At 38.6% G+C, this 13416-nt stretch overlaps 1 protein-coding gene across 1 annotated transcript in view; it reads right to left on the bottom strand.

Moving 5' to 3' along the window:
• Window positions 1-8860: 8860 nt before the first annotated feature.
• Window positions 8861-13416, bottom strand: part of LOC124135727 (kelch-like protein 20) — a 105713-nt gene continuing 101157 nt past the window's right edge. The window contains exons 5-6 of the mRNA XM_046501229.2: window positions 10613-10765; window positions 8861-9660 (exon numbers count right to left, since the gene is read on the bottom strand). Of these exons, the coding sequence (XP_046357185.2) occupies window positions 9206-9660; window positions 10613-10765 (608 nt within the window). The 3' untranslated portion in view covers window positions 8861-9205. The remainder of the gene's footprint in view (window positions 9661-10612; window positions 10766-13416) is intronic.

Below are 13416 nucleotides of genomic sequence, written 5' to 3'. Positions count from 1 at the left end.
AGCGAGACGACCAAAAGTTGGACCTGTCTTGCGACGTCTACGCCGCCAACGACGTGTCCGGTGGTGCAACAGAGTACAGGCATGGGATCTTAGGAACTGGCGACGCGTTTGGTTCAGCGATGAGTCACGTTTTCTTCTTCAACGACGGGATGGAAGACAACGTGTGTGCCGACGTCGACATGAACGTTTTGCGCCGAACTGCGTTTGACAGGTGGACCGATTTGGTGGAGGGAGTGTCATGGTGTGGGGAGCCATATCCTACACGGGTAGATCACAGTTAGTGGTTGTCCAGGGCAATCTTACAGCAAACCGATACATAGACCAAATTCTGCGTCCTCACCTCCTCCCAACTTTGGACCACCAGAGGGAGCTGTTCCAACATGACAGCGCTCGGCCCCACACAACACGTGCAACAGTTAATTTCCTTGTTAATGAGAACATCAATGTCCTTCCATAGCCGTCCAAATCGCCTTATCTCAACTTGTTTGAACATTTGTGGGACGAACTTGATCGACGCGTCCGTCAACGTCACCAGCGTCTTGTGCAATCTGTGCCAAGGAGGGGTCGAGCAGTGACGGCTGCAAGAGGTGGTGTGACCAGGTACTGACCATGACGCCCCCTTGTTGCTACACATGCATATATATGTGCAATGACTGAACTGAATTAATGCTGACAACGACGACAATGCTTTTGTCGATCACTGTGTCTAATTTCATTTGATTGTGTTCATGCATATTCTGTGTAGATACTTTTACATCCGCTTAATAATTATCCTTATTTTTTAACTATGCGTTTTGGTTGTTTTTTTAAGAGTGTATGCTGGTATGCTGTTTGTTTATGTACCGATATATGTATGCGTGTATTTGTGTATTTGTGTATGACCTGTATATCATCATAATATTTGCAACAGTAGGCACAATCAATCTAAATTTATTATTTTATGTACAGTTTACTCTTATTATTTGTTAATTGTTCTTTGTAGGGAGAGGTGTTTAAATAGGTTAAACCTGTTCACCAATCCCCTTCCTTTGTCTTGGAAATAAATATTGTTTAAATCACACCCTACTTAAACAGCGTTTGTAACACACCGAGTTTCCATTTGCTGTATTTAACGTCTAAGCTTAATTCATATTGGAGTATGGGCGTTTTCAGCCAATACTGGATAGAATTATGGTATTTAGACTCTTAAAAACAAATCATAACTTAGAGAGAAATCAGTGTGATGTTGATCCCGGGCGTCAAAAAATTCTTTTTCTCATTTCTGTTTGTCCTTTCTCGAGACACCCAAGATGTCCTTCTCTTATTTCTAAGAAGACATTTCAAGGTATCTGAATTGTTGTTACTAGAAGCTTAGCTTTGACTAGGCTAATTGCGCAACAGCATAGTTCGCAGCTGTTCGTTTAAACTGATATCAAAGCATGGGATCAGATGTCAGTTCCCCGGACAGGGTTTTGCAGCGAACGAGGGATGTTGGATTTAAATGTCACGTCTCGTGACGGATCGTTATAGTTAACAGCACCTGTAATTGCTTTGTTGAGGTAAATATAGTTAGCTAATACAGTTTAGAGAGAAATTACGAATTTGTAGTTGTGCTATATGTACGGGTTATCTTTGCCTGAAGAAACATTTGAAGCTTCTGATAATGCGTGCAACATTTACCTCGTTGTAAAATTACTGTAAATCTTATACTTAACGCGAGCGTGAATTAAATGCGAGTGGTCAAAAGAACATTCAATAATAAGACGGCCTCCCTGCCCACTTTGGATAGCGGAAATACCAACTTGAATAATAAACACAGTCACGGTTTATTGAGCAGCAGTTGAAACAATGTCATTCAAACAATAGGAATTACACAATAGGCATCCGGTGAGTTATCACTGCTGGGATCAAGTTTGTTTTCACCTTCTCCGCATACAAATCAGTGAAATGGTGTTGGTTCAATTATTTTATTGCCTTTGAACTTCCTTAGTGCCAGTGTACAGAGTAAACATATAAACTGTGTGTTGTTTTTAGGAAAAGACTGTTTATTGTTTTTACGGAAGTGCTCTTCTCGGTGCTAAAAAGCGGTGCTATTTGCTGTTTGATTGGATTAATCTAAGGTTAAATTAAGGTTACGATATGCATCATTCCACTGGGGATAGGGTGGGGGGAGTCGCATTGATAATGAGTCCCATTTGTCCCTCGAGGTCAGCAGTCGTATTAATGTGGTCTTTTTCCTTGTTTCTTTTATATAATTCTTCTGTTCACATTTTCATATCAACAAATATATAAAATTGCTTTTGTTTTCGCAAAGCAGTATATCCTCCATAAGATCAAGTTTAACAAAAGTATTTTTAGATGTACCTCTGTTCGCCTCAAATACCTTAACTAATCCTGATAGAGAAAGTGGGGAATATATGTTGTTCTATTCTGTACTCAAGCTTATCACAGAGGTCTGTAGATAATAGACTCTAGGTAAACATGTTGTTAAATCATAGGCCTGTCCTCATCTGGCCAACACCTCATATCGACTCCACTACTATCAAAACAAATTTATCGATGAGTGCACATCACACTTGTATCCTTATCCCTTAAGTAAAATGAACTCATCCAACAAGATAACAAAGAATGTAAATGACTTTTGATACTGTAATTTCATTTTGTATATGAGACCATCTTCACAACTCAAATGTTTTCACATCAAATATCATAAATTTATACTCATGTATTATCATAGCACTGTACATTTATATCCATCATCTTCATGTTTTATAACATAAGCACTACATCATTACTTGCAGAATTACTGTAATTTGATGAAATGTCCAACTGCATCCAGAAACTGGATCACTGATCTTCTGCCAGTAGCAAGCTGCTGCTTCAGTCTCTCGATCCTTGCATCTCGGTCTCTGTCAACACGAGCACGAGGTCTCATGGCACCACCCAGTCCAATCTGCCTTCTTGACCGTCTATCTGCTGTCTCGATCTTCTCGAGTTCTTTGAAAAACTGGAAGATGTTTGGATGGGCTTTCGGCATTCTCTTCTTCAGGCCGTTGTGGAAACCTTCAAGATGGTTGTTGGAGCGTGGACCGGTGTTCTCGTGTTGATTCCACAGGGCTCGAGGGAACGTGGCATTGAAGTCCACCCATGTGCTGGTGACGTAGTCGTTGAATCTGGTCATCTGCTGTCCATCTGGTCCTTGCTCCATCACTTCAATCCAGGCATCTTGGACTTCAGCTAGGGGTAGAAGCGGCAACGCTGCAGCTCTTCTGATGTGGGTCTGCACTGCTGGGTTGTCGGTGTAGTTTCGGGCCAGGCCTCTGTCCACAACTTGTCTCCATAGAGCCTGGGCGTAGTTGAAAACACATCCTCTGACGGAACTTGCTGGGAAGACATCACTGATGGCACTGATGACAGCTGCTTCGTAGTCTGTCTGGATGATGTCTGGAGAGAGGTCTACACCAGTCCTTGCGCCAACAACATCCTTCAGCAAGGTGAACAGTCGGACATAGGTCTGCTTGGTCTTGTTGGGAGTAGGGAAAAGGCGACTGGGAACATCTTGCCATCCACAAGGCAATGTATACTGTACACCTGCAGCCACAAGCTAGGGCATTGGAGATGAGGTGATCCTGTTAACATTGTGAAAGCTATTTCGTTGATCAAAGTAAAGAGAAACAATAGCACTTACTAAGGTATATAAATTGTATATACACTTACAGAAATTTGGAGATGAGTAGACCTGTTAAAATGCTCAGATTGGATTATATCAGGTAAGGTAATGTATACACACTTACAAAACTTTTGAATGACTGTTAAATATACAAAGTGGATTATAACAGTAATCCTGCATAAACAGTCAAAACAAACTCAAGGATCAGATACCACTATGAAAACATCGGATTAGTTCAAAGGCCCATGTACTCAGGTCATTAATTCATATTAATGAATGAAATCATTAATGGGTTAATGGACAGTACCATTCTACACAACAGGGGTGTGGAAGTAACCATTTGTATTTAGTGAAGGCCAGATGAGGGCAAGCCAAATCATAAGCAGCCATCCACCTCATCGCGTGCGACATTCAAATACCAACTTCTTTAAGTGGCATTTAGAAGTTGGTGTGATGAAGTAAGACAAGTTCTATGGATGAACAACTTCTTTATTACAATTAGTGCTACGTTTCGGTGTAGATCCTAACACCTTTATCAAGCAAGTGATCCTACCACCTTTATCAAGCAAGTGATCATCACTTGCTTGATAAAGATGTTAGGATCTACACCGAAACATCGCACTAATTGTAATAAAGAAGTTGTTCATGCATAGAACTTGTCTTACTTCATTCAATTACCAAGGTAACAAACCGATTGTCATTTTTAGTTTGATCGATGCTCGGGGACATTTTGACCCGAAGTTCCTTCAGGGTTAATCGTCAGGAAATGTGTACCTTTGCATACGCCTTAAGCTAAATACAACCTTGCTTGAGAGAAACATCATATTCAAATTCTACTTAAGAACCAAATATAATGTCACGCGTACAATGTAGACCAATAGCGGAACATTCCAATTGGTCGTTAGCTTGGGGGAAATATGTATGCCCTTTTATCTTAACATGTACCGTAATGCTTTCTTTATATAATAATATTATATATATAACGTAAATCCTAACCGTACACATATACAGGTGCGTAGGCTTCGAAGTCACGCGTTGTTGTCTGAAGACAGTTAATTTCCAAAGTATCTGTATTCCAGTTGATAATTAGCACTCCTTTTTTCGTTGAATTACCTGACGCGGAAACATGTACATTAGAAGGCACAGTAAAACGGGATTTAATCAATTACACGATATTGTGTCATGTTTGGTATACACATATTAATATGTCTACACCCACACACTTAAAAGTAGAATGAAATGCTACATCGTGCAACATGAAATGGATACCCAGAAAATGAGTAGGCTTAATGTCTGCTGAATTGTTTTCACCAAATATGAATGCCGTGTCTCCAGAATCATGCACACCATGAAGTGAAGACGTTGCAGGGCCAACAAGACACATGGGTGTCGTTGGCCGTTCATATTTCTCAAATTCTCTTGGGAATCACCGCTGAAAGATACTGACAGATTAATCCTATATTTTCTGACACATGATACAAAACATATTTAAATCTGCGAGGTTGATAAAACTACTTTATTGCGCATTAACGTTATCTATTTCCGAAAATCGATGCGTGGGTGGCTTTATGTTTCGTCAACTGTACTTAATAGATTTGAAAGAGTTCTTAGAAAATATCGTTTGTAAGAAAAACGCGCTTCTAAATCCAAGTCAAGATAAAAGTAGGCAAGTTTTATTTATTTTTTCAGAAAGTGTGTGGAAGAGGTGATCGTTAGGTATTTAGTTCACAGGAAAGACTGGGCAGGATGCAGCTGCTGTTGATGGTCATGTCAGTGACAGCTTGTCCACGCTCTGAGTCCGTTGATTTCATTGTATAGTCATTCATTAACCTTGCCTTTAGGGCAATCAAAGAATCATCTAATGTCAGGATGACACACGTATAGAATCACTTTGAATTGCAAATATATGTAAATAATTTCACCTTGAGGTCAGTAGTAAAAGTAATTAGTTTTATTTACATGTTGTATTCTTGTTATAACATATGGTCTTTTTCTATCCGATTTCTAGTTTACTTAATTTTTTTTATTGTTATTTATGTCAATATGCTTCATTTGTGTTTCAAGTGGTATTTGCCCCTAAATTAATTTAACTTGGTGTCATACCTTTATTGTGCCATACGATGGCAGTGATGTTAGTAACATTGATAAAGTTTACTGAAATGAGGCCTTCAAATAACGAATAATCAGAATGACACACATCTTAATATAACAATTACCATCCGACTGTTTTACATTTCGTTTTATAAAAATAGCCTGAACATTTATCAAATACGTATTTCGCAATGTGTCTATGTAATTTAATGATTAAGCGTCTGATTCTAACGCAACACCATCTTCCTACTGCGTATTTGTTTCTGTAAGTTTTACAGAGAAATATTCAGTCTATGCTTGTTTGAAATGTGTATGGCGATTCTCTGCTGAGGCTATTTCAGTTATATCACGGTGTCTCAGCTTGCCCCAGGGAGTGAACTGCCAATTAGCAGGTCTCAGACGTTTATCCACTTGCACGGTTGAGGTGCTGACAAACCAAGGAACATAATCCAAATCTCGGATTCGAACCCACGAAGATATGTTTCTGGCAAACCCGAAACAATTGCACAGAGACTTTGGAGGCGGCGAATTAACCCGTGTCTGAGGGTTTTTCGTTAACAAAATCAATTAGAGTAATACGATTCTATACTTTGGAAAATGCACCTTTGTATATTTTATTCATGATTGCTCAATCGATGAAAATATTTTGACCGCTGATATTTTTCTGAAATACAATGACGTGAAATGACTTTGGGGACCTGTTTTGGTATCATAAATACCGTGATGAAAAGCCCCATTTCCCTCAAACTCGCTTTAAAGGATAACAGTACTAAAACATAGCTTTCAGTTTTTGACAAATATCATTGCATAAATTATTCTGCAAAAAAATAATACTCAAAGCGGTGTTTTGAAGGTGAAAAAAAAGTAGAAAAAGTTACTTGTTTTTAAAGCTTTTCTGGAAACACCCGATATCAGTTAGCATACCGGTTACCACGTGGTCTGATATCACAGATGGGTACGAGTATTGCAGTCATTTCATAATTGCTCCTTTTGTCTGATGACGGTTTGTCATTTCATCAATACCAGTATACGTGCTTACCAATATGAATCCATAGTACATCCAAGACGTGGCTGATTAAGTGACGAACGATCGAGTAAAGATAATCGTGAAGATGATGATGATGATGATTATGATGGAAACATCTAGCGACTCGACAGCACAACTGGTAACGGTATTGATATGTTTATGTTCTTATAAGTATTGTCACGGCTTGTTGATGCCAATACAATTGCAACATTTAAAGTGGTATATCATGCGTGTTTTGTTTTAACATTTAATATGCAATCGGGGTGTATAACTTGCCGAATAAGAATCAACTCGCCACACAATAAGAGGTTTGTTACCGATCAAGATCCACTGTTTCAACTTTGTGGTTGCAGACAGTGTATTGCCATGGTTACTTTTCTATAAAGCAAGTGTTGTCAAGAACTACAGCAGGCGGAACACATGGCGATAAGGTCGAAATCCGACGCATCACAAGTACTTCAGTGACAATCGTCTACGAAGGGGTTTCGATACTCGATTTGATCGTCCACTTGGCAAACACGAACCAAAATGAATCAACGAGTTATTTCGTCAGCTTTTGATTTAATTATTTCAGAATTATTGTATTTAATATGCTCATATTGTAGCATATGTCTTGTGTTATTCTAATGATTCTGTGTCACATTTCTTAAATTGTAACAATTCATTCTCAGAATGATTTTATTTAATCGGATTATTTCGTTTTAATCTTTTAATAATAAAATATTAAACAAACCCCCACCACTCATGTGTCAATCTTTCATTCAAGATTGTTTTACTTTTATTCACCGCTTTCAAATCTACCCATTATGTATTTACATCAGTTGTAATCCATGCATTGAGCTAACCATGATTCGTGATTCGTAAATCATCAATCCATTCATTCATTTTGAAGCTACCGACCCATCCGCAGAAGCGGGACATGCTGCCACAGCAATCACAGTAACAGGAACATCTTTACTGGAACGAACCGTCATGTTGAATGAATCCAGATGCCAAGGTTAAATTGGATTACATCGAGAGATATACAAGCCGACTAGAGTGACATTCAGCAATGTCCCTATGGTATACTCATTCAAGCTGAGAAAAATAAGAAGGAGGGACACAATTCCGAAGGGAAATTGTAGCTCCAAGAACGATGACGTTTTTAAAGAGGTTGCCATGGAAGTATGTACAGAGTTAAGGTTTTGATCAATTTGAAAAGTTATATTAATCGTCCTCCTCTGGACATCGATTGACGTTTGGTGTAGAGTGTATTATCAAATTATCATGGCGCAGTTGCAAAAAATACCTATAATCATAGGTAGTGATCACCTTTTTAAATGATAATAGATTTCTCTAGTTACGTTTTTATTACGAAAAGGGCATTTTGCTTTTTTCGCCATCCCGATGGGTTTTTTTTCATTTAACCTTTGCTTATTTAAGCTTCCAACAAATCACCTTGATAGAGAGGAAAGAAATTACGTTTGCGCCCACTGAATATTCCCTTGTCAATCGATTGAAACAATTTAGTGTCAAGCTCAATAAGACATTTGCAATGACAGTGATTGACATCATTGACATAGAATACATGCAGTTCTGAATTAATTATATCCATGTTAAACCAAACGAATCACTGATACATATCTGTGACATAAATAAGATAAATACACATTTGAAAAAAAGACGATCATGTTAATGGTTTCAGGAGAAATAACAGTCTGAAGGTTATAGGAATATATTCTTACTGATGCCTCAGTGCTAGTTCATAGCCGCACACCTTACAAACTGCAGTCTTCAACAAGAAGCACTGGACTGAATGTATACACTTCCCCTTAACCTTGTTCTCTTGGAGAATGGATCTGCCAGTGGGTTAATTGATGCGAAAAGCAACAACCTTTCGTGATCTATGACATTTAAGTTTGAATGCCGAAGGAGAGTTAGACCAGACACGAATTAAATCAAGAAAATTAGACAAGCCTCTTTGCTCTTGTAACTTTAATTCCCTTGGCCTTTTTAAGTGCTGTAATGCCCAAAGCAACAGCGGTGAACCCTGGTCATCAAATAGTTATCTCTGACCTTTACTGTCTGACCCCTGGGACAGGTGCTGGACAGTACGCCCAATGACGACCAACTATATCTGTGTAAGAAACTGTTTTGACATTTCGATGGTTTGATATCTTGCACAAACAGATTATATATCAAAGATGGTGGGTTATGAAAGCCTTGTCATTTCAATTATGTGACTACAAAACAAATTACGATGAACGGCATATGTTCTTTTAATGTTATATTTACATTTACATGTCGAGAACATTACACTAGGGTGAACTGTGAATACCATCAGGTCACAAACATGGTTAAATTGTTAAAGGTACTTGACAAGTATGTAATGATTTAATTCAAAACAACTGTTTGCAATTTTATTTTCTTCAACGCCATTGCTCATAATGCCAGCAGTTTCAAGGTGGTTCATAATCTGAACGGTTCCTTCTATACAATGTGAGTGTTGCACCAGCTAACCCTGTGTACGGTCTGCTCAGCATGCTGCAATCTGACCACACCTCTCGGGACGGACTGAACGACTCTACGTTGTACAGTCGTTCTCTAGTATTCCAGTTGTATCCTCCAAGAATGAACATCTTGTCCGCAACCACAGCAGATCCAAACTCAGCCCTGGGCGTCCTCAACATGCTGACAACAGTCCATGTATCTGTTGTTGGTACATATCTCTCAACAGTGTCTACGCAGATAACACGACTGTCCACATCGACAGTAGCACCACCAACCAAGTAAAGAGCACTACCTACTTGCTGAAGATGGGCAAAGAACCTGGGTATTGACAAAGGGGATCTAAGCTCCCATTTGTTTTCGGATGGGTGGAACCTTTCCACGCGACTGGATACGAATTTGGTACCTGCAAAAGTAGCATTGTGTTATGTCAATGTTAGGTTCAATGTCCACAAAGTGTCCATATGAAAACATGAAAAAATGTTCTTCCTGGATAGATCTAGTATGGCCAGTTGATTGACTAAAATCTCTGGTGAATATATTTATGAAAGGCTATTATTTATAAAAGTAATTTATGATAAAAAAACTCGTTCCCTTGTGTTGTATAATAGATAGGTTACATGCCCAGGTTAAAGACAGTAAATAACGCTAAGTATATAAGCACTGGGAATTGGACAGAAAGGTCAATTTTGCCTAATGTGTGCCGTGTGTGGTAGCGTATCTGTAACTGACATTGGAGACTTTAGTTGGCTAACTCAGTTTTACTTCACATGTACATGGGTGACGCATGTTCAAAATGTGATTGTGTTATGATAAATATAAAACCTTCTCTTGTGGATCACCGTGTAAAGCATCTTCAAAGTATATGTTATATGCAAACTGGAGACAGGTGTCCTTATCCTTGAAACAAAGTTTCGCAGAGAAGAAAACAGAAATGATGTCAGTAATCTTCCTTCAAGTTCCAATCTACGTGTGGGATTCAGTTTAACATACAAATATGTACATGTAACAACTTCTAGATGAAAATGTACTCTATTGACTGGCGACAGGTATATTTTGCTCATTTTAGATATATAATTATATTTAGTTGACATATTTAAGCACTGGTGTTACCAAAATTTAATGTTGTGTCTTAGGATGGACATGGAGAGTACTTATTTTGGATTTGGTGTATGCAGCATGCCTGGGACATGACATTTGTATAATTGCACACTTAGTGGAGCATGAACCGTTACGTACATGTAGTTTTAGTGTTACTGGCTGTTTTACTTTCGGAGTAGAATTACTTATCTGGAACGTGTGGTAATACAGGTGTCATTTACCCTATACATAATGTGATGGGATGTTATTATAGCTACCTGATCCACCTATGGCATACAACTTTCCGTGCATGGCGGCTACAGCCACACTCCGCTTGGGTGCAGAAATTGGTGCTACTTCCTCCCACTCATCTTTGCTGGGGTTATACCGCTCAACAGATGACAGGGATTCGGATTTGTCTACCCGTCCACCTGCATGAAATATATTTGGTTGTTGAAATCGTTGTCCGGTGATTCAAGTTCATCTTGTACTCGAATTTACCAATGATACATAACTACTAACTGCTTGATTAAATATTGCACTTACCCCGCCTGGAACATTTTACAACGGCTTACATAACAGAAGGGGAAGAAGGTAATTGTAATACTCGTCAGAGGTAGGATTTATCTCAAAAGACCAATAATAAATAAAAAGTTCTAAACACTCGTTTGTACACATACACACCGCTCAGATAGCGGTGGGGGGTGGCATTCTCTTATCACAGATCTGTCCACAGGGTCGTTGAGATTGACTGCCTTGGAATGCCTTGTAATTGTTTCCGTTAAAACAGCACACACGTACTCATGGACTTAGTGGAAATAGTCACATTTTTGTTTCAATAGTGTTATACCAATTGAACTTTAATTGTTTATTTTTTTTAAATACAATGCGTACAGGAAAACAATAAAATAAGAGAAATGGTGTTGCTACCGTTTCTCTTATCATATACTGTCTTGTATTTATCGTATTTTTTATGAGTCATTACTGATGTAGGAAACAGCTGGGAAGATTTTGGGGGTGATTAATTCTTTCAGCTTGTTATGTACATTGAAGCAACAATTACAATAGACAGGCGCATTTTTGTCCGATTTGAAGACTTGTTCAACCATGACAAAAGCAACACTCCAATTATTTATTTTAACTTGTAATGTTATTAACAATTTCATATTATGTTTTCTTCAGTTAATTTAATTATAGACAGCAGGTCTTCTGGAACAGTTTATAATTATGCGTAGTTTACGTTTACTGTCATCGGGTGTTACACCATAAGCTGCGAGCAATTTGTGCATTTTCTTCTGAGTTATTATTACATTTTAACCGCACTTTATTCTTTGAAGCCTTGAACCAGTCTGTTTAACGTGTGGATGTTTGTTTTTTAACGCCGCGTCCAGCAATATTCCAGCTACATGACGGTGGCATGCCACGAGCAACGCCCCACGCCGTCGGAGCACGATGAAACACAAGCCTTGCCAACCAATCCATTAAGTTGCCCCGTTCAAGTACAGGATGCCTTGCGCTAATCCTAATCCGACGGGTGAGGTCCAAGAGTCATACAATCTCCAAGACTGCCTGACGAATACCGTTACATAAATATGTTAGTTTCTTTCATACAGTGAGCGACAATATGACTTCTTGACGCCATCTAATATCCATATTATTACTTTTAATTCAGTTCAATGCAAGGTAAGCAGAATTGCGTTTCAGCATTTTTATGGAACTCACAAGTGTTAGAAGAAATATGTATGGAATATCGGTAATAAGCAGATAAGGTTCTGATTCCCAGCTTTAGTTTCTACGTTTTGCATTTGGTTATATGAACACGACACAAGATTCTAGATCAGTTGAGTAAAGAAGAAATATTAATTCGAAATCTTTAGAAGTATAAAGATATAACTTACCAAGTGGACCATGTCAATGTCTGGAAAAAAGGTAGTCAGTGTACGCATGGTACACCTTGGAAGTTTGACCTTTGAAAGGAGAAAACCCAATACAAAGATCTCTTTGAGTTGGATGAGGTTCATCTCCAGCAACTCCACTACACGTATATCTGATGTTTGGTAGATTTAATCTGTTTGCGAAATTTTTCATCGCCGTCTTGACTTTGATATTCGGTCAGCGGATCGAAGTGGAGCGTAGTCTCAAGAGATAATTTGAATCTGTCTATGCTAAACTAATTAAAAGCCCCGTTGAAGCCATGGGCTAGTAATTGAGAACCTTAAATTAATTTCATTACCCAACATGTATCAAACGACAAAAAAGCATGCATAAAAGATATTTCCGCTTTGTCGACTAGTCTTTGTACCGGTGGCAGTGGGTTTTGTTGAAATACATAGTGGCCCGCCATTGCTTCAATTACACCCACGGAAAACATGATAGAGCACATAAAAAAACATAACAGCTTTAACAATAAAAACATCAGTGGCGAAAGACACCTATAAACATTTTTCATCAACTTTAGCGTATAAGTATATGTGGCTGAGCATTGTTTTGCGCCATAATCCAACCATATCCCAGGGGGGGGTGGGGGGGTAGGTGGTAAAAAGTGGGTTTCGCACATTCTACTCATGTGGAGAATCGAACCTGTTCTTCGATGTAACGAGCTAACGCTTTAACCACTAACGCCACCCTACACATACGTTTATGAAATACAATTTTCATTGGTCATGGTCATTATCTGCTTGGCAAACATACATCAGTATCAAAATACGACTAAAGCTACGGTCATGATAAACGGTTCCTATCTCTATATAACTTTAACGCTTCTTTTAAAAATCATATGTTCGCACAGGTTCACATACAAAAGTTTTATAGCATTATACCACTCTCATCTGAGTGACTAGTATTTTACGATATAGAGAGAATACTACACACCTTGAGCAAAGGCAACGTATGACCGCAAGAAGAATCCAAAGACAGACAAGGTCTGGTGCAAGTTATGAACGCACAAAGAGTCTTTTTACATCCGCTAATTAAATCATTGGACGCATTAAACAAGTCTATTAACTTAGGCATCCACGATTAAAGCTGTCAAGACAATAAAGCCTGCACGATGAAGCGTATCAACATAACAAAGCATCAATGA

This window comes from Haliotis rufescens, unplaced genomic scaffold (genome assembly GCF_023055435.1).
Source record: "Haliotis rufescens isolate VD_foot unplaced genomic scaffold, xgHalRufe1.0.p SCAF_1, whole genome shotgun sequence".
NCBI lineage: Eukaryota > Metazoa > Mollusca > Gastropoda > Lepetellida > Haliotidae > Haliotis > Haliotis rufescens.
This window is presented reverse-complemented; position numbering and strand designations above follow the sequence as displayed.